The 22,921-nt window shown below is 37.6% G+C and overlaps 1 protein-coding gene across 1 annotated transcript; it reads right to left on the minus strand.

Annotated features, from left to right (window-relative positions):
- Positions 1–3,753: 3,753 nt before the first annotated feature.
- MOK (MOK protein kinase) lies at positions 3,754–22,431 on the minus strand. Its single transcript, XM_075712696.1, is given in 16 exon segments — positions 3,754–4,020; positions 4,023–4,228; positions 4,230–4,261; positions 5,216–5,318; positions 5,556–5,682; positions 5,685–5,722; positions 6,165–6,266; positions 8,676–8,854; positions 9,777–9,825; positions 10,320–10,398; positions 14,133–14,189; positions 14,192–14,202; positions 15,800–15,889; positions 17,682–17,740; positions 17,742–17,797; positions 22,425–22,431. Coding segments are annotated over 16 exon segments (1,317 nt in total). The 3' UTR covers positions 3,754–3,898.
- Positions 22,432–22,921: the final 490 nt, after the last annotated feature.

Below are 22,921 nucleotides of genomic sequence, written 5' to 3' on the forward strand. Positions count from 1 at the left end.
AGCTGGCATTTAGATTGTCTGCTTTATTAACGATGGAGCTGTACTTTACAATCCTTACCTACTTATGTTCTTCTAAAATATGAGGAATGGGGAAAATACTGAAACTGAGCAGGATTATTGTTCAGAAGTTTTGTTTTATTAATATAGTGGGTTTAACTGTTAAAATACAGATAAACCTCGTCACTGAAAACTAGTGCAGTTATCTCCCTGTAGACTTCTTTTATACAAGTGCCTCATATGGTCTGAGTCAAAATGAAACAGTTGAGAAAATGTGTAATAACTTTAAGATTTTTTTTTCCTTCAGCTAGAAAAAACACAAAACCAGTACGGGAAGGACTGTAGTACCCGACATTGGGCTAGCAGCTACTTGCATATCCATATGCGGAGTATGTCCCTGCTACAGGTCAGAGTTAAACAGCATACAAGGAGTGAGTGTCTGTGGTTTTTCCTTTTTCAGCCTCTTCTTTACTATTAGGCAATCATCTAGAAGCTTGAACTGCCCATCCCACCCTTCATTCCATATGGAAAAAAAATATTTTAGGAAGAAAAGGGACACTCATAACTTACCTGGAAAGAACTTAGAAGTTTTCTACTATAGATATAGCTCTTAATAAATAACTTTTTCCTACTATGTTAAAAAAAATGTAAAAGTGAGTGGAACACAGATCATCTCAATATGGAATTTTAGCAGGAAGAATGAGGGCAGAAACAATACTTGGCAGTTTGTAGTTTAAAGTTGAGTGTATTTTAACTACAAAGCAGGTGGGAAATCTTGAGTTTGCCTACTAATCCAACAGCCAGAGAAGTTGTCTCCAGAAGTGTAACAGCAAAGAACTTGTTACGAACTAAATACCCACGAAGCGCCGTATGTGCCAAACTGTAAGATCCACTTAAAAGCGTAAAAAAAATGAGGACGATATTCCAATGTGGTCCCTCACTTCAAATTTCCGATTTTCATAGCAAAAACAACCTGCTGAATGGGAAATTGTCTTTTTCATTATAAAAGCCTGACAGCCCCAGATACAGAGTATGTGAGAGAGAGTTACTGGTAACATACAAGATATTGTGCAGAGCAAGATCCCTCAGATACAGTAAGTTACCTATTTTTAGACCATCATTTTTACTGCTGCACACCATGCTCAACTCCAAATATATTAGCACCAAGCAACTCACCGTCTTCCTCTCTGGAAAAAACACTGGATAAGCTCATGGCACCTTTTGCTCAGAGTTCCAAAGGTACGAAGTCAGAGGTTACTGTTAACACTGTGTTGCCTGTAGAGCTGCAGTCCTTAATTCTGTTTCCTAAGCTTAGCCTCACACCTTTCTTTATATATATATCTAAACCTATGCTAGGTATTCAAACAAATACTGGCTTGCCTTACTGTTGAAGTTCTCTCTCTGTTCCATCAGTATGAGCTGCTAACATGACCGCGTGACGAAGTGGGGAGATGATTAACTGTGACAGAGCAGTAAAAGTCAGCCAGTCACTCTGTCTTTATGTACGCCCCACTGCACTTTGAGGTGCCATGGTCAGGGGCGTATTCTCTGCTCAGAACTCAAGGTAAGGCAGCATCCATCCAGTATGAGTTTCAATCAAAGGAGAAAGAGCAGTTAGCTATACCGTTATGTTCTGTTTAATTCTCCCTTTATTATGACGTTCTCGCTCTACTGGTGTAGAACACTTCCTCCATTAAAATTCTGCTTACATGTTTGTTCAATCCTAGTAACAGAAATCTGCTATTCCTCTGGCATACCTGGATGAGTAACAGCAATACAGGTTTCCCTGCAGAGCCTTGTTCATGTGCTATAGCCCTATTTTACAAGAATTCTTGCCAGGGCTGGGATGTTTTTCCATTCTTGCTATTGAGATTCTGAAAGTTTGCTATGAAGAAATGGAATAAAATGAGCAAAGGTACAGCGGGCCATGATGCGGGTGCAAGATATTCAACTTCGAGAGCCAAATTTGAATCAATACCAAAAAATTACTCCCACGGTACACACCACAAACACTTAGCCTGCTAATATTTTCACATTTAAAAAAAAAACCTGCTAGTAAATGTCATGTTGATCCTCAGTACAGTATGTGAAAATAATATCTTCTTCAAACCATGAAGATAAACATAAGATAGACAAGTGCTTTTAAGCAGTAGCTCTCAAAAGGATTCATAAAGAACTTGAGTCTCATGAGCTTCCCCACACTGAAAAGCTACAATGTAAAATTTGGGCATGCTCAAAGTTATCCAGGAGCTGAATGGTAGAACAAGGAAGAGGATTCAGTGCAGCCACAACAGAATCCTTCAAGTGTTGAGGCGCCGATTCTTAAAAGAACAACCAACCAACCAAAGTAACACAACAAAAAAGCCACCTACTGGAAAACCTCTAATTGAGTGAGAAGAATCAGTGTTTCCACAAATGCATAGCCTAATAAAATCTCCAAAGGAGAGCATAATGGTCATAACTTTTATTCTAGATGACTAGTATTTTTACAAAATCTTTATGTTAACATGTATTTTACTGCCTTGGTTGAGCTGCATCTTAACTGATTAGAATAAACAGTTTGTCTGGATTTAGAGCATCAATCTCAAATTGATGCTTAAGGGTTGGCTTAGTAACTTTAACGTGATCTGCTACCCAGCGTGTTTTTTGTAGTGCTTCATGCGCAGCAGTGACTTCTAACACAACATGCCCCTTGCCTGCCCTCTCATTGCTTGGTTTTTTACTTTTTTGTTGCACAGAAAGTTTTGAACAGCAGCAGCAGTCCCAGGAGTGTTTGGTTACTGGAAAAAAAGCTGGTCACTTCCCAATTATTAGAAGAGTAACTTTTAGAGCTATTAAAAAAACCAAAGAAAAAGTTATTTGCAAAACCTGTCTTGCATGCATCCTTGGTAGGCAGAAGATTTTTAAACCCTCAGCTAAGTATGGCTTGCACAAATTCGTTTATTTTTTAAGTAGCAAAATTGTTTTGTAACACATCACCAAATTTAAGGATTGCAAATCGTTGCAAATTTTTAGGAGATCTCGGCAGTTTTAAAATCAATGGTATCAAATCGCAATAACTACTCTTTCCAAGTAAGATATAACTCTTACCTTTTATAGCACTAGGAAACAGTAACATTATATTAAGTTGTTACTAATGATCTGCCTGCAAAATTTCTGAAACATAAGATACATGCCTTGACTGCTCTTTTAAGCAACTAGCTGCAATATCAGTCACTGTTAAAACTCTTGATTAATATTAAAATCAATGGCTTGAAGAAAACTACGACTAAATTTTATTTGCTTTTGAATCAGATAAGAAGTTGCTTTAGCTTTTAGCTAGATTATAGTTATATAAAAGTATTCAGCAGTTACAGAAACTGCATTAAAATCAAGTATCTCATATGATCGCATAATCTGCACATTCTCAGTAAAACTTGAGGTTGAACTTATTGAATACAGGAGGTGAATACTTTCCAGAGTTGACTGAAAAATAAAAATTTTTTACATCTAAAAAATATACAAAGGTTAGCTGTCAATTATAATATAATATGAAAACTTGTATTTTGTAGATAACATTTCATTCCTAATAGTGAAGCTCAAAGAATCCTTTCATGTTATTTTTAACCAACCTCCTCCGCCATCAGGTTCTAAGAGTCAAAAATACTTAGAAAGTTCAATACAGAGTGCTCTCTAAGCATTGCCAGAACAATTTAGTTGAATATTGAAACCCTTCAGGAACAGAATACCAAAATGGGAGGTAAGCAGCCTCTATAACCTTGTGGGGTTTTCCTACAAATTGTCAGAGAAACACAAAATAAGGCACTGCCGTTCTTGTTAGATCTCTAACAACGGAAGTATGGTCGGCTCTCGCACCGCATAGTCGTGCTTTTCCTCACACTCCAAATACTTTACAAGGTGGTCAGTGACCTCCTCTTCGTTCAATAGCAGGTAAGTGGAAATGTTTTGGGGAAGACTTAAGCGCCTTCTGTTTCTCACACTGTTGAGGAAACAACAGAAGTTTGAAACATTCTCTGTAAAACACATTTTACTATTACACTTTAATGAGCAAGTTAGAGTTGATACCCCAATATTTGATCCAATAAATCTAACAGACTGTAACACAGGGGTTTCACCACTTTCCTTAGGTGCCTGGAAAAGGGAAAGCAATGAACGAATAGGACAGGAAGTCAATTTCGCTACTCCAGAAAGATTTAATTTTGGTAATTCTCCACAAAGAGGTCCATGTTGTTTTGTTTTTTTCCTGGACTTCCCTAAGAGAATGCTTTTAAAATAAATAAACAAGATTCAATTTCTTTCTGAAAACATCACAAGGAATAACATTAAAAGAGAAAATCCAAATAATAATAATAAAAAAAACCAGTCAAATACTACTTCAGCTAATTCTCTTTTAAAAATTACCACCTCACTTGATGTTTCTTGCAATTTCTCCTGAAGGAACTTCTTACAAAGCCCACACTGATGAACCCCAGAACTAAACTGGTGGAAAAAGTAGCTGCTCCTATGGAAGGAGAATTCATACTTTCAAGGTTAAATGCACAGCAAAAAATAATTTATAATTTTTTTTTGCTACCATAATTTGGTTTTTTTGAGAAAAACCTGTATTTGAGGTACTTCTATCTCACCTTGCTGATATAACACTCTTAAGAGTGAACATGTTGAGTATTTTTCACATAGCTTGACTATAAACAAAGTTTTAGTTGGCCAGAATTTTTAATCAGATTTTAATTTTTTCAATTTCCAGTGTCAAATATAAGTTTAGGATTTTCCCAGATATCATCTAAATACAGGATAATTAAGGATTAAAAAAAAAAATGTTATTTGTTCAAAATATAGACTGAAGGGCTGAAAAGGCAAAAGCATGCTTTCTGTCTCTGCTACAACTTCATCTGTACAACTTTTTCACTCAAAGGCAAACAGCAAAAGAAGAGGATGAAGATACTTAAAGAAAAAGTGGAACTGACCCTCTAAGTAATAGCAGCTACTACAGCTGTCTACTGAAGGGATTATGTGGTGTCACAGCTTCTAAATTCTAACTCATGATTTTCATGGCTTGTGGGGGGTGGAACTGCATCAGACCCAGTGAAGATCAGTGTTTAGGCAGACTTAATAAACCCAAGTAATCAGCTTAAGTAAAACATTTGTTTCTAGCTAACAAGCTCAGTGTCACAAATTACTTTCTCTAAATGGGCTGACAATTCTGCCACTTAGATATTACCTGTCTTTGACTTTCCTTTGAAATTTGCAACAAATGCAGAGGTACTTGCCCTGCTGTATTTCCTAGTAATTTTAATTTTTTGTGCATGGACAAAGCTTGTGCCCTGAGAAGTTTGGTGAAAAAAGAAAAAAAGAAGAGAAAACCAGCAGTTGTGCTTTAGGTGAAGTTTGACTCAATGCAAAGGTTTATGTTGAATGAATTATGTTCATTGTATTGCAAGCTAAGTGCTAGCACTGTAAGCAAACTTCATTTCAGTCCACTTTAAATAATAAGCACACAGCGCTCTCCCCCCACTTTTTAATTTTAGTCTTCCAGACTGACGTGATTTGAAGGCACTTGCCAGAGTTCTTGAAAATAAGGGTGCTGTAATGCTTGATGGACAGCAATTCTCTCATAAGGATCATATTTTATCATTGCATAAAGGAGAGAGAAGCCTTTGGGAGACAAACTATGCACAAGAGGAGGTTTCCTTTTTTAAAGGGGAAATCAAAACTCGCAATTCTTGACCTGTATTAAGCAAGTTAAGAACAAACAGTTATTCATGCATGTTCAGAGAGAATTACAGTTTACTGAAAAAAATTATTCTCATCTGATTTAGGTAATCATTTATTAGGGACAAGTAAGTAATACCTGGAAAAAAAATGTTTTCTTTCCTAACACGTTATGTCATCGGCCTTAAAGATACTATGGAAATAAAAGGCCAAATAAGATTGATTCTCAGGCTTTCCTGAGACTGATGGCTCAGGTTTCCTCTGCTCTGCCTACAAGGATCGTGAATGCGTGACTATCTCTGGGGATAGGGACAGAAGACACTGCTCTTCGGTCAGCAGCCGTCATAACAGTATTAGATTTTTGTGGTGGTTCCCCAAGCAGAAATTGCACACAGCTGTACAGTTATATTGTGGATATTTAAACAGTGAGATTAGTAACTATGGGAGTGCATACTTACTGCTTGAACTTGTTAAGAGTTTTGTTAGCAGGAATGCCTATAACATCATGGATTTTTGAAATTGGGTCCGACTCATTAGATCCAGGAAAGAGAGGCTGAAAACTGCAAGGTAAGAGACGGTATTAGCACTAGGGAAGACACAATTAAAATTGTTTAAATGGCATAGCTGCTGCTTCCATTAAAAAAAAATTAATTTACAAGGAAGATACATTTTAGAATTATTCATCTGTGGACAGTTTAATATCAACCAACAACTGAAGAATAACATGTGAGGAGCAGATTCATACAACTGCATGTTTGGATGGAAAGAGCAGATTGGGTTATTAAACAGAAACCTGTAGTTGCCCTCTCCTCACAGGTTTGAGGTAAAATACATGAAGATAACATCGCTCCAGGTGAAAGGCAATGGATACAGGATTGTGTTTTCTCCTAGTGAAGTAGCAGATCCCAGAAGACAATGTGTTTTCCTCATTTTAAGACAGCAGAGTCAAGCAGTCCCTCTTGTTGTGCATGCACATAGAAATAAATATTTATAAGAAACATTCCATTCCTAACACACAGGTTCTTTGCAATCAGCGATACTGGAAAGATGGTAATTTGAACTGCATTCCTGAGCTTGATCTTCAGTTAATATAAAACTTGCATAAAGTCCTTGAAAACACTGTTATCAATAGAGCAATCTGACTGAACAAGTTAGGTCCACTAACATTTGTTTCTTGCACGTTGCCTTTTTCCATGTTAGCAGAGCATTTACTTGGGCTTATAATTTAAGAAACACTTCAGTAGCACCACATGATTCTTGAAAGCAATACATTCAACCCTCTTTGTAGAAGGGAGAAACTTCTTTTAACTGTTTGCAAATTCAATCAGACAGCCGGCTGCACACTTCTCTGAATGTCTTTATAAAGCTTTGAGTAGAGGAAGGAGAGAAAAGAGATCTGATTCATGTTGTGCAGCTATATCAAGATGAGCAGTTTGGAGCAGCTTTTGTGTGAACTACAAAAATGTGCTGTCGCTAAATGTAAAGCTGTAACTTAGGGAAGAACAACTGTGCAATCCACAAAAAATGTAATCCAGGAACCATGATTTATAAGGAACAGAAAGAGGGAGAGCAATATTTCAAAGATAAGCATGGCTGAGTAAAAGACTAAAAATTCTTAGACAATATGGCGTAAAGCATAAAGGCTTACACAAATGTTCAACAGCAAAAACTGCAAGATGCACTTAAAAAGAAACAAACCTGTCCATAACCTCCTTTAGCTTGGCAAGGCTGTATCATTTTTAATTCGGTAATTTCCAATAAACATCCCTCATTTCTCTCGGAACACATCTATCAGGTCTCTGAAAATGGGCAGTGGTTGCAAAGAATGAAATTTGTTACATTAAGCTAAAATTATGAGGAAGTGTCTGTAAGGTTTTTTGCCCTAAGAAAACTTACATTTGCAGCATGTAATTTTCTTGCCAAACTTCAAAGCCCACCTGATTGAAATTGAAATGGAAAAATACAGCGTTTTTAAAGCTGTTGGTCCCAATTTACTTTGCAAGAGAATGGCCACATTTGGGATTTTTCTGTTAACAGTTTTCTGACCGAAGTAGAACTGTTTCTACAAGTTAGCAGGCAAAGCATACGGGTTGTCATTTAATGTGATGGTGATGGCAGCAGCTGCACTTGCCATGTGGAGGAGGAGAAAAGAAGCAAAGCAAATGTTATCACTCCTGGTTGCATATCAGACAGCAGTGTGGGAGGAGAATAAAGAAGAACTACTGCTGTTGCTAGGGCACAAAGATATTGGAGAAATACTCATGGTGGTTATTTTTCCATTTTTCTTGAAGACCAGTGATGAATTTTTTGAGTTATAATTTCATCATCATCAAAAAGCTTAAAGGAATTTAATCCGGATTTTCCTGAACTCTTCCTTCATCAGACTTTAAAATATTCCAGGACATAAGGTCCTGGCACAAAGGTCTTACACACTATATTATAAATCAAAGTAGTAAATCAGAGGGAGTGTCTTCTCTAATCTCCTCTGGTTTTGCAGAATAGCAAGTCAAAAAAAAGAGGGAAAAATTTTAACATCAAGTGTATTAACAAGATTGAGGATAGTTAGTGATGCTCATGACAGGAAATGACCCATACTCTATTCAGAGATAAAGCAGAGAAAACACATTTTTACCACACTCAAATATGAAGCCAATGGGAAAAAAAAACCCCAAAACCCAACAAAACAACCAACTGTTCAAAAACATTATTTTACTTGTAAACAATATTTGTTGGTACTGTGTTCTCTTGAACATCCCACTGCTTTATTACTAACCTGCCACAGGGTGAGGGGAGTGCCAGACAAGACAGGATTACTGCCTCATGAACCCTGCAGACTAATCACAGAAGCAGCTTCCACAAAACCATGGAAAGAAAGATCGTATTTCCCATACCATATGCTCCTTATTTGAGTTATTGACCTTTGATTTTCTTGATTAATAATAAGCAAGACCTTCCATTCAACACTGTACCTTGTGATTTCATAGAAAACACAGCCAGCACTCCACATACCAATTTTTTAACTATGGTAGCCATTTCTAAGTAAGCATTCAGGTGCTCGGTACCAGCGTGTAGAGATATATTCTGTATGTGGCTGCTTAGAATAGATACTCCTACAAGATCCAAAATCTCCTAACTTCAGACTATTCTGCTGCAAAAATAAATAAAGGACAAATTAGAAAAACTGAAATATTCAAGCAAAGATTTTCCTTAAACGTGTGAAGTAGTCATCATCAAAGAAATCACAGATTACTTTAAGAATAAACTTTCAGAAATCCCAGGGGTAGTATTACAGCAGTACAACTGCAGTTAAATAGCAAGTAGCTCCAGGCTTGAAGATATCTGTGTCCCATGATATGTGCAAATACTGTTTTGTACATCATTAAAAGAAAGAGCTAAGAGTTAATTGAAAAGCATTTGGACTATTACTGAAGGGAAGACTGCTAAATAGGACATCTGGATTAAGTTATTTCCTTAGAGTTCTTGTGTTTAGCAGTGCTATAATAGGTGGATGTGGCTTCTCTTTGTAATGGCTTCTCCTGTACACTTCTAAGACTTAAAAGAAAAAATTATCTCCAGAAAATAAAATTTCATAAACTGAATTTTGAAATCCTTGCTTTTCAGACATTAGCAAAATAACATTCTGCAACTGTCAGGAGAACAGATTTCAACGAAGAAATCTTCTGAAAGCTAATACCTTCTGCTCTCTTTTGTATGAATGACTTCCACTAAACGTAGGAATTGAATGTAGAAAGGGCTGCAGAACTGAACCCTATAGCGTGTTTCTAGGTTAACACAGAAAGGAAAATATAAATTAACAGAGGATAAAGAACAGATTTTTAGATTGGAACACATGCAGGCTGTAATGCATCTGATTCATTCCAGGTTTTAGTCAATAACAAACTTGCTTGTACATTCCTCTAGATCAGGAATATGGTATTAGAAGTAACTGTCTATATATTTTTTAAAAGCTGTGCTTTTATTCATGAAGAAGCATTACCTTACCAGAGTAAAGAGAAAAATCCTGATATACTTCACTTTCAGTTAAATATTCTCACATAAGCATGAATTACTTTTATTAATATGTTTTCTGGTTTCACATCTCTGTGAAATATCCCATTTCTGTACCAATATAAATGCACCAGAGAAGAGTTCAGTAAAAAGATAAACATTATCAGTTTTTCCAGTTACTTGTAAAAAAAATACTTACAGAAACTAACACTTTTTTCAAACTTATCAACAGCACAGTAAAAAAACCCTGAATTTTGCCACCATGGCGAGACAACTGCTAGAGGTATGGGAATGGGGAAAGGGCAAGTCCAGGAAGGGGAGGCCAGGCTTTCTGCTTTTGCTCTCTCCAGGGTTAGCAAAGGATTGCAAGGGCCACCAGCCCCTCCCCGGAGGGCTTCCCGCAGCAGGTACCAGCGCTCCTTTGGGATGCTGGCCTGCTGCCTGCCAGGGCTCTGCTATAGCCAAAGACGCCTCCGGGCAATGGCCTTTTTTCTCCCTGCAGCAGTCTGCTGCCCCAGACAATTGTATGTCTCTGCTTAGAGATGGCCCTGAAACAAATGTGTCATACATTTACTGTAAAGCTGTTGCTGAACCAGGTCCCTTACCTATGTATGTAATGAAGAGATTTGCATAACTGGTACATGCAGTTCTTAATTTCTTTTTCAGGTAATGGCTTTCTCCTTCCTAGAATTAAATTTCAAGTTGTGCAAGTCCCTTTTAGCAAACAACAGAATATAAAAAAAAAAAATTGCTCTTCAGCTTCCAATAGTGCATTGATACTACCTTTTTCAATTATACTATTTCGGTCATTTATAGCTAGCTTTGTAATCCATTTTCCACTCAGCTTCAGACAATTTTGATTTCAGTATGCACCAGAATAGCTCAGCTAACAACCGTCATTTCAACAGTCTGTAATCTGCCTTAGCTTTTACTGCATGCTTTTCTTGCAGTATCTGTTTCCCCAAGTTCTAACAGAACTGCAATATTTCACTTGTAAACATCTAATTTCCTCTCTAAACAAAGTAACTGTCCTTAAGGTTCAGGATCCGTATCAGTCACCTCAAATTACTGCAACACTTAAATGACTGTGATACACAGCTGACTTGCAAATTAAAGTTTAACCTATGGAGTTTAGCTTGCTATTGCCATTGCGCAATGACAGCTATAACATTTATCTATTTTTCAGAGCCATTCAGTAACTACTCAGCTTTTTTCTTTTATAGGCTCCAAAGGCCTTTTAATCTTGCTGTAATGCCTTTATGTAATGCTGCAATGTCATCAACGGAGGCAGAAATGATCACATTTTTGAAAAACAAAGCAGGTACTGATCTGCCTGATGACAGTAGTATGAGTAATTGGCTGGGGAGGAGGAGGGAGATTATCAGGACACTAACTCATTGAGTTGCTGCAAGTCCTAGCAGCTAGCAGGACTCGTGTTCCCAGCTGATGCCAGCGCTCCTCCAGTCCGCCACATAATCCACTGTGCAGGATTAGATAACAAAGCACTTGAAACAGAGTACCATTTACACTGGGAATTGTAGTAGTATTGCCCCAGTAGACATAAATGGTGTTTTCAACATCAGGATTTTTGTCATTTATAGTGGAAAAGATTTTCTAAAATGCAGCTAACCAACTGCAATTCAAACCAACTCAGATTATTAGCAGTATTTAAAAAAATCAGGCCTTCATAAAAAGAAGTCATGCACAATTGTTTTTTCATTACAGGTCACTAGTAAAATCTGGAGCAGATGCTCTTCTACTTCCCAATTTATCACTAGAGAAACCTTAGCTGGAAGTAATGATGAAGCAAATCATAAGGCAGCAGCACTTGAGGCTACAATTTTTTCGCTTGAGGCATCTTCCCCACCTCTCTCTGAGCCATATTTTTTCCATCACTTCAAATGACCAAACTGTTCCCAATTAAACAAAAGGCAAGACTGTTTTTCAGTTATTAAATGACTTGTGATACCATTATAAATGAATAGCAAGAGTATTATGACTTAGTGTAAAGACAAATAGCCTTGTCTTGATTGAAATAACACAAACCTGTCAGTTTATTAAAGGAAAAAAGAAAATCAACTTTCTACATTAGCAGTATTACAGTGAACTGTTCTTCTAACTACAGAAGTGTCTCCATACACCTTGTTAAGTTAGAAATTAATTTTCAGTCAACCCCTGCTTCAAGTTTTTCTTCATTACAAAATTTCATACAAACCATGCGTGCCTCTAAATTTTTCTAACTTAAAGCTTTTTTACGTTGTTTTGCACCTATATTAAACTTAATTTTGCAAGATTCATAGTCAGAAAATGACAAGAATTTGTATTACTATACACTGTAGAAATTTACAAAAGGCTACAAATCATCTGAAATGTAACTCCTTTTGTACACTCTGCAAAGTGTTTTGTGACAGAGCATCGCTAATGAACACAGTTTAATTGTTCTACAAATTAGTAATGCACTCCTTCAAATCACAACGCTGAAAATCCAAAAGGATCTCCTTCTACTTGCCATTGTTATCTAGATATAGTCAGTCAATAAGTGTTCTGGCTCAGAACTAAGATTAATTTTCCAATTTAATTATGTACTTGGAATTTTTGCCATATTTATTGTTTGAAATGACTGCCACATGTTACATTTCTTGACTGTGGAATAAGCCACAAGCAGAGCTGTTTGGGGGAGAAAACAAACAACTATTTGTGCCCCACAGGAAATTGTGGTATCGACACGTCTACTTTGAAACTCCAAAATTAATTGCTGAAAAATGCAAAATACTTGACACAAATTAAATACTTTAATATTTCAAAATATCAAAATACTTTTTGTTTTATTTATGATAATCTCCATAGGAATCTGTTGTTCCCATTTTATTCTATGATTTGACAAGCTCCACCCCATGTGCCACCACCTTGTACAAGGTGAGAAAAAGACATTGTATCATGGGAAACACAGTCCAGACACAAAATCCAGACCATAAAGAAGAACCAGCAATTCACAGATGATCAGGTGGACCCAGATGAATGTTTAGATAACTCCTAACTGCAGCATTTCAGATTACAATTGAACACAGATTTCATTTTGAACTGATTCACCATGCCATAAAAAAGGAGGTTTTTAAAACTAAGTGGCAGGAAAACAATCTTCTTACAGAAAACCTGAATTTGATAAAAACTGTATTTTAAAATACAAAAACCCATAGCACAACATACTAAAACTATTAGACTAATTTCCATCTGTACACAATGCTTAATATAGCAGACTTTTTCACATGAAAAGAATGACAGAAACACTGAGAACTGTAACCAAATGAAAGCAAATACTCTGAGGTTAAAAAAAAAAAGGCAGTTAAAGAACAAACCTAAACATTCTGATTTTTCATAACTGAAGTACAGTATCTTTCCTGGAAGGAAAAGATGCGGGATTGTTTTTAATGCACTGGACTAACTTACTATCCAATGAAGACTCCTTCCTATATGCTATTACTCTGACTTTACAATTTAACAAATTTGCCCTGGAAAAATAAAATGTCTTATTAAAACCAGCAAATGTTCATGTCTGCTTCAGTGATCAGCAAACAACTGTATTTTATCCTCAAATTCTTATCTAGGTCAGGAACAGGGTTACTCCTTTTGTTAGAGATCTGAATACTCAGTGTCATTAATGTAATGTTTGGGAGCAAGTCTTTTATCTGTTCTATTACACTGAATGACAGTTGCATGCTCAGTTATTTAAATTAATCCCCCACCTGTTAAGACATTACAAATTTTTAATTATTCAGAAAAAAATCCGCTTTTAATATTGACTTATAAGTAAGTGCCCGTTCATTTGCTGTATCCAACTCCTTTGGTGTCTGTATGAGATCTGGTTTTAAATCAGCTTTTCTTCTAAACTTATTTGTAGGAATTCTTCCTTAAGCTTTATGGTCTCCCATCTGCTTCAACAAACAGCTCCAGAATTTTTAAATATAGGAGGTTTCAGGGAACAATGTTATTTTACAGAGAAAACTTGGTAAAAGGCATTTTTACTAGATAAAAAAACTGAAAATCATTATTCATTGATTCAATAGTTTTTGAAACAAATGGGAATAATTTTCTTGTTATATCATTACAAAGAACCTATTTAAGTTGTACTTTTTGTTACATAAAGCAATTATTTTGTGCTTTGCAGTCAAGGTTGTTGTAAAGTTTGACTGTAGAAAGAGATGGCCATTGACCTGACTCATCAGAAATCTTCTGCATGCATCCATGCCTTAAACAAGTGGGTTTACTGCACTGGAAAGAAAGTGTAAAGCAGTATGGCACAAAATTTCCCTATGAATTTTATAATATGTAATGGTGAACAACCCATTGAAAAATAATTAATTCCACTTTGTGATCTATACAAGAAGGGTTTGTGTGTTTCTTAAGCATATGCTACATACCTTTTATCAGCTCATAAATATTCATGTCCATAAGTTCACATATCAGTGAAAGGAGACAGCTTTTTTATCACTGAAGAAACAAGTAAGGAGACTTTAAGCTAGAAATTTTGATTTCTACACAGCACAGAAAAAAGTACTTAGTTTAACAAATATTCAAATGGATATTTTCATGTTTAATTGATACTTTCTCATAGAACTTTTTCAGCTTAGGGTCTGAGGTATCATATTTCTAGTTTATACTATCCAAAGTGTTGCAAAAGTTAACTGATTTACTCTGTTAAGTTATTTGAAGGCACGTTTTCTGGGCATATCACACTGTTCAGTATCAAGAAATTTCCAGTAAATTAACTGATACTTTCTTACAATAGAAGATCGGAAAGCCGTTACGCCATATATGAAAATACTTTCTAGTTAGGTCACCAGTAGTGTTCTATTGCATAGAAATGAGTATCTGACTGGCATCTGTGTTTTGCTGACAACAGCTGTTTTAAGTACTATCACGACATGATAATACATCTGACACTTTATTTTCCATTTCACTGCCCTGCAGAGGCAGACGCCTTTAGGTCTTCAGTTTTTCTTAGAAGATAATTGCATTAAGTACCTCCCCTCTGCAATGTTCCATTAACCCAGACAGCAAAAGGTTGAGGGTACAATCTGCAATTCAGTTTGCAGACAGACTGCGAAAGAGCTAGGCGAGCTGGCTGGCCATCTGGATTACACTTTGTTAACAACACAGCAGCTGAAGCTGAGAATTCCAGAAAGCTAAGCTGCTGACATCATTACCGGCTTTCCATATATTCGTAGAAAACGGGCCTGTCAATAACATTATAGAACCAGAGCCTTGAGCAGAGGAATAAGACAGCCTGAAGAGCAAGAAAAAAGTATTTCAGAGCAGTCAACAAGTTTTGTGTCGAGTATTTGAATAATGAAGTATATGTCTGCTGTTGCATAGTGATGAAGTGTAGCACACAGTAATGGAGTAAATGCTGTTGTAAAATGTGATCCCTTTGTGAGACAGAACATGTCCCCAAAAGACACTTAAGTATCTAACGAGGCTAATGAACCCAACTTCATCACTGATTGATCTCTTTCCAAATTCATAGCTCAGCTGCTGCCTAATTCAGAGGTCTAAACTTCTATTATTTGCAAAGGGTTGTCTGTAAAGTTGCCTATGAAATGATACTGCCAAATAGTTTGCTTGGATCCCTAGTTCAAACTGACAAGTCAAACCAAGATCCTTGAAGTACCAGAGCCTATTCCAGCAGATGAGCTCTGAGTGTGCCTTACCAAAATACTGTCTCCAGTAGACATGATGTTGTGCAGTTAAAGCACTCACTGGATATGGGACATGGGTTGACATCACCAGCAAGTATTACATATTATGATATGAAGTTTAGCTATGCTTAAAATATATCTAGTCTATAATTTTAATACTGATGTTGAAATATTTTTGGTCTGCTGCAAAAGAGCCAGAGAAAGTGAGAGCTACATCAGATTTTCTTAACAAAAAAGGCATGAAGACTTCAGAATTTGACAAATTAGTTGTTTTTCTGTTGGAATAAAAAGTTGGCTAAGTGCCTACAGGTTGCCTCTAGACCCAAAAGTTACTCAATAGCATTCAAATAAAGGAATAAGGAAGAAAGAAATGAATGCACCATACTTACAAAACGACTTAATGTAACAGAAGGATATTAAGATGCAGACTCAGCCTCCTTAGCGCTTGTATTTCTCTCAGATTATTTACTTGTTCCACACTAAAGTTGAATTAAAAAGAAAAGAGGAAGGACCCACTTGCAATCAGGGATTGCATTATAATTGTCTTTCTTCCCTGCCATAAGACTGTGAGAATCTACTCCACTTTAGTCTGTAACTGAAGTTTCAAATGCAGGACCTGATAAACTGTTTGCCTGCCTTGTTTCTTTATAGAGCAAATCAGTAAACAGGAGAATGGCTTTATTCCTTCTTGCAGTCTGGAGTAGCTGGACTTACCCAAACAAGATAAGTAGCAAGGTATTGTGCTCCAGACATCAGTTACCATGCCAAGGAGCTATCTGGGAGGAATTTTGTGCTGCATAATAGCGTGTATGATCCTGTTTATTCTGCGCTGGTGTAGCATACATTCGGCATGATGCTGAAAGTGGCAATCTAGCCTTGCCAAATTTAACATTTAAAATTATATTTGGTAACCTCTTACATGTAAAATAGACACTATTGAACTGTTGTTTAATTGTTATGTTAACAAAACTACATGCTACAGCAACTCTGGGGAGAAAGCAGGAAACAAATGGCTTTGCACACTATTTAATGGATCGGAACAGGACACATATGCCTTTTCACAGCCTGACTTCAAGCGAAACACCAAAATAGTATTTTCCAATTTGAAACTAGGAGAAATACCTTGTGTGGGCAGGTTCTGTTTAAAACACTGTTATCTGTTGCTAAAAGAGTTCATCAAAAGAATTTGTCAGTCAATTTATCAAAGGGTTAAAGGCCTAAAAGATGTTTTAAACATGCTACATGAAAAAAGAGTCTGCTTGTTACGCCCTACACCCTACCACTGAATTGTTTACCATCTGCCCTTGATGTAGTTAAGTTACTTTAAATACTCTTTTGATCATAAATCAAAATGGACAATTTGGTCAGTTGTAGGTCATGTGTAAATGGACCAACAGTTCTTTAACAACACAATAGAGAATCAAAAGCCACATTTCTTGAAGATATTTGAGTTGTCTCTCTCTTTTTTTTAAACTTACAGTAATTTTTTCAGAGCTTCACTTTTCCTTAGTCTTTGAGTTACATTGTGAAATCTCACCTAAGAGCGAAATGTCCCATTTTACTTCGTATGTACAAATGTGCCACTCCCACTGATTTCACTACGAAATTAATATATTTAACTGACAATACACAGTCAGTGACCCAAAAGGCATTGTTTGGCACTTATATATTTGGAGGAGAATGTCAAGTCTATGTCTACTTCCACACAGCCCTCTCCTCTATTTTCCTAACCGATAAAAAGCACCTATTTTGTGACCAAGTAGCATCTTGCCGATAGATGTAATTAAATATAAATGCAAATTTGAAGTAGAACTAATGCTATACATGGACTAAGGATAAATACAGTGTTTTTAAGTTGCATTAAAACAGTATTTAAAGTAAGACGGAAAAAAGTATTGTCTAGGGGGGGGGAAGACAGACACATTTCCTCCTATTATTATTTACAGCAAAAATAAGAACAGCACAAGTATATTCAGTGCATTTGGAAAAGCAGAAATCAACTATTTAGTCCTCATTCTTCTCATTTCACCCTCGACCCAGTGGCCAGGCAGCATTTAGTACAGTGGATGACATCAATGAGAGTACTCAAGGAAATAACCCCAATGCCGAACAGGAAGGCCCTGCATAATCAGCAGCAAAGTTCCCTTTCTGTACTACATACAAACCTTTTTAATACATGTGTATTCAAAAAACGTCACTTAGTCTTAATTTCACATTTCCCCACTGAATTTAAATAAGATTTTCTGTAGAACGATGATTAATTTTGCATACCTTTCAAAACGTTGCTTCATGTGTTTACATGCATAGTACTTTCCATCCCTAAGACTCAAGTGTCTTCAGAACATCAGAAAATGTTCCCTCTCCTATCTTACCAACTGGTTTATATTCTAAAACCAAAAATATACCATTTCAGTATGTTTAAAATAGAAATTGTTACGAAGACTGCATATTAATCCAACTTGATTTGTTAAATTCTAATGGAAAACTTCTAAAGAGAAGTGGGTTTTGTTAACACATAAGTTATTTGAGAGAAAATATAATGAATAACAGCAAATGAAGTTTTGCTGCACATATTACAGAAATCTATATTTCTGAAAGTAAAATACAGTAATTCAATCTTAGACAATAAACTACTACCTCCTTGCTCAGAGACATGATGCCTCTGCACACAGCACTTCATACCTTTTTTCTGCTGCAGCACATTAGCAACTTACACCTGAACTTATTCTTTGCTTCTTTCACCAAAAAAAAACCCCTTTATTTACATTGTACTGGAAACATAAAATGATCTTGAAAAGCAAGTGTATCTTGTCATTGTTCCAACATGGGTTTTCTGGTTGTTTTGGTGGGATTTATTTTTTTTTCTCTGTTTTGTTTTGGGATGCATTTTTTTGGGGGGGGGTTGGTTTTTGTTTTTTTTTTTTAAGTAAAGCAGTTGCTGATTTTAAAGCTTTATTCCTATATTAAATTCAGATATGAGTTTTGCACCAGGGCAAAAATAATGCTTGGCTTTAATAATGAAGTGCACCAAACAAAAGGATGTGAAAATCAGTCAATTTAGTTCTGCAGAATTTTAAGAGAAAAAGCAGATAACATAAGGGTTATGAAGAAAGCTGTATTTATATACATTTCTGAGTCTTTTCCTAATTTACTTCAGAATTGACGTTTCTTTTCTTTCCTCCTTTATTCTCCTTCAGCTTTGTGATTAACTGTTCCTTACCAATCCCACTGCCTGCTTGTCTTCACCCACTTTGTCCTCCTGTTTCCTTTTATTTTTAGCACCTACAGATTCTATCCTTGATAATTCTTCCAGTAATTTCATCTGAGCAAAAACCAATTCTGGTTAGCTTTATGCTGCTGTTGCTTTTGACACAGTCTTACTATTTAAGAAAGATCCAAACCCAGTCATTTTGAGGGAGGCAGAGCAGGAAACCTCTTTTATCATATTCAACCCTTTATGGGAATCAGAATGACTGTAGGAGTCTTAAGCTATGCCGATAGCAGTAAATACAATGAAGTGTAGTTGTCTGTATTAGTTACTGTGACAACAGACCCTGGCATGGATTTGGCCTGTGACAACCACCGCTCTCCTAGGCACCTTCTCAGCCTGATGTGAGGGCTCCTTCTAAGGTCATTCCTCGAGCAGATTCTGTCCTACTGCCTTGTTTTGGAAGATAAGAGAATTTATTAGCATAGATGTGGGCCATTTCATGCCAGTTGCTCTTTGTGTCCAAGAAGACTTCCAGATATGTTTAACTTCAAGTATAAATACAGCCTCACAGTGGAGAAAGCCTGCCAAGAAATTTTGCGGAGGAAAAGTTACTTAGGCAGGGACATTCTAATGCTGTCTTCCAACTAGCAATCAATTTGTGTTGTCGTCTTCTCTTTTCTCCTCCCCAACTTTCACACTTACTCCTGGTAAAAAAAAAAAAAAGAAAAAAAAAGGCTTTCCTTTCCTTGTGATCCAAATGCTTATATTGTAATTAGTAGAAACCTTCCCCTTGCAAATCCCTCTTTCTCCAATACAGTAGCAGCACTTCTCTGAGAATTGTCAGTCACGTTTTTATCACCTGCTGCTTAGGTTTTCTGATCATTATCCATCATGCTGGATCATAAACTAACTAATTAGGCCATCTAAATTTGAAAAATAGGAAAAAGCAGGGTAAGTTAAAATCAATGACACCATCTAATACATTCCATATAGACAATTTACACGTAGAACTATTTTAAAAGCAGAAACAGAATTTGAAAATCATTATGGGTAAAGGAGGCAATCTCTAACAGAGACTCCAAAATAGGGAAGAGACCATGAAACTGTTTAACTCACGTGGCTATTATTTGATAACTGGTCAATTAGTGCTTTAAGCAAGGTGATCCCTAGCCTTCAGTGTTCACCAAGCAGCTGACTGAGCAAGTAACATGCTTTGTCAGCAGAAATCACACTTTGCACTGTGCTCTCTACCCCCACCTTAAGTTTTAATTTGCCATCTAAATAGCTAAATATAAGATGGAGATAGGAAATTTGGAATACTTCAATCCCACTCTTACAGAATTCCAAAGAAAAAGTGTCAACAGACTTTTCTGGTAGCAAGTGATACTCTCCAAACAGTCAGATACACACTGGCTACATTATATGTTCATATAATGTCAGAGCCTGTGGCAAAAAATATTGGAGGCAGATACAAAAAAAATTAGCTATTTGTTGAGCTACTCTTTGATGCTAATAAATGGCAATCCCATATTTTTCTTTTCTTAAATTCAAGCAATTGATTCTCTGGCATAAAAAAAGAAATTCAAATCATATGATCTGAAAATAAGATCTTAATATCTATGGTATACCAGCCATAGGTGTTAATGTACTTGGGCAGAGAAACACAGGGAAAGCATTACTGTACGAATTTATTGAAAATATTTTTAGATATATAAAGAAGTCAGATAGTATATGTTTATATAAACTTCTGTTTGAATTTTCTTCTATACATGTATTTTGCTCCTACAAGAAAAGTCCATATGACAGTGGAAGGCTCAAAAGAATTTGATTTTTTAAAAAATTTTAAACCAAGGAGTTCTAATAGTGTAAAAAGAGCTAATTCTTTACACACTTTAAAACATTCTTACAGCACTAAAGATTTTTTTCATGTAAGCATGTAAGGTTTGTTATTCTAATTTTTTACAATAGAGTGCTATATATACAAAATAAGAATCCCACACATAACAAACAAGTGAGGCTTTAACTTGGCACTTAAGAGAGAGAGAGCCATCCAGTGAAAAGAAAGAGAACAAAGACCTGAATAATTCCAATTGATGGAATAAAGTGCAGAATCAGGAATGAAAATTACATTATTTTAGATGTCTCTGATGCATAAATCAACCTGTAAACTCTCAATAGAACAGGTCACTGAAGATGAGATAGCTTTTCTCCTAGGGAGAAAATGAGAATCATCATGTGACAAGTTAGTTATCATTTAAGGAGAAGCTGAAAGGAACTCAGACATTGAAAGAATAACAGCATAAAAGTTTATATAGAATAAGAAGAAACAAAATTTAGACTTCAAATGTACTAACAATTTAATACAAATTTTGAATTTGTGTCCACAAGCCAAGATTTCTGGAGATTCTTAAAAATGCACTTCGGTACCACATAACTGTACCTTTGAAAGTGACCAGGTGGCAAAAAAACCCTACCAAAACAACAGACTTCAAACACACACTTGAAAGAGAAGAGTCAGGTCAAAGCGTGTGGATTTTAAGCTATGAAACTTACAAAAGAAAACTAATTACCAGTTAGTTTACCCGAATTTGTGGTACTAAAAGATGAAGACTGACAGAAGTGTTAAAAATTTTATCAGCATTTTAAGACTGAAAGCTTTGAGGATTAAATTAAATAAGCAGTGTTTTAATTACACTTGCATATAACATTAAAGAATAAAGAAGACCTAATCACTGGTTTGCAGTTCTTTCATGGCATCTATAACAAGCTAGATATTACCTAACCTCTTCCTTCCCTCCCCTCTGTTTCAGCACAGATGTCCAGGCTTAGAACAGCTAGCAGAAAGGCAGATAAAGGTTAGGAGGAACAAGCTGCAGCAATCTGAACTAGTCTAAGACCAGAAAAGCGATCATGAAAATGGCAGAGAGGTAATCATTCAATAGGACAGTTTAATGTGCAAGAAGCTACAGGACCCAGGAAATTAAGAACAGTGTAAGTTAAAATTATGGGCAAGTGATGGAATTCAAAGACTACACCTGTATTACTGTAACTAGAGAGCACAGAAAATCAATCATCATTTGGAATTAAAGAATACAATGCAAAATGACAGAAAAGATAGCACTACAATAGAATACTATAAAACCTTAAAGCAGATACTTTGTTGCGAAGATGCGGAGATGCTGAGGAAGAAAAAGCCATGGCATTTAAATACGACATTTATGCACGTGGAAAGAGACAAATAACCAAAAAAAAAAAAATGAAGACAGCAACAAGAAGTTATGCTTCAGCCACAGTGACAAGGCCATGGCACATAATTATTGCATTCAGAAACGTGCCAAATGTGTAGGATGTGACATGAGATGACCGAAGAAGGATGCTAAGTAATGGAAGGAAAGGCTTGCAGAACAAAGGAGAAAACTTAGCAATTTCGGAGAAAGTACTTAGAGAGAACAGAAGACAGACAGGCTACTGCTTCACAGGAGTGGGAGAAAGATTTATCAGCAGAGGAGGACTAGCATGCAGAGAGAGAGCAGCATGTACATGTGCGGTCTCGGTAGGGAGATCTAGGAGCTGGCAACGGGCTGCAGTGACGGCAGTTTCCAGGGACTACAAAAGCACCCACGACCACCTCAGCCCGGGTGCTCCGCGCTCGGCCCTGGTCCGCGCTCCCCTGGGGCCAGGGTCGCCGGTGACGGGCGGCCTCCTCAGAGGCTCCCGGGCCCACTGCCGCCCCTGAGGAAGGGCCCTCTGCCCGCCGCCTCCGCACCGCGCAGGGCCCGCTGCTTTCCCCCGCACCCCCTTACTGTTCATCCTGCGCTCGCCTGCAGGTCTCGGGGTGAGCGAGAGAGCGGCCGGGCCCCCTCCCGACCGCCGAACGCCTGCCGGCCCAGCCCTCAGGGCGCCATGTTGTATCCCCGTCACCCTGGCAACCGCGCAGGCTCCGGCTCCCCGCCCCAGGCGCCGGCCCCGCCCCCGCGGCGGCACGCCACGCCCCCCGCCGCGCGCCGCGCCGAGCCACGCAGGCGCACTGCAGCCGCCCGGCCGGGGGAGGGGAGGGGGGAGGAGGTAGCGCACGCGCAGTGGGCGCCCCGCCTCCGCTCACCGAGCATGCGCGGTGCGCCCCTGCTCCGGCGGCGCGGCGGGCCCTGGCGGCCCCCCCTCTCGGCCACCGAGCGTGCGGCGGGCCCGCCGCCTTCGCGCCTCTGCCTGCGTGGAGCGAGTCTGCTCCGCGGGAGCCCGTCTTTCCTGGGACGGCGGCGTGGGGCCTTGCCTTGGCGAGGGCTGGCGTGTGCGGCCCTCG

This window comes from Pelecanus crispus, chromosome 6 (genome assembly GCF_030463565.1).
Source record: "Pelecanus crispus isolate bPelCri1 chromosome 6, bPelCri1.pri, whole genome shotgun sequence".
Taxonomy (NCBI): Eukaryota; Metazoa; Chordata; class Aves; order Pelecaniformes; family Pelecanidae; genus Pelecanus; species Pelecanus crispus.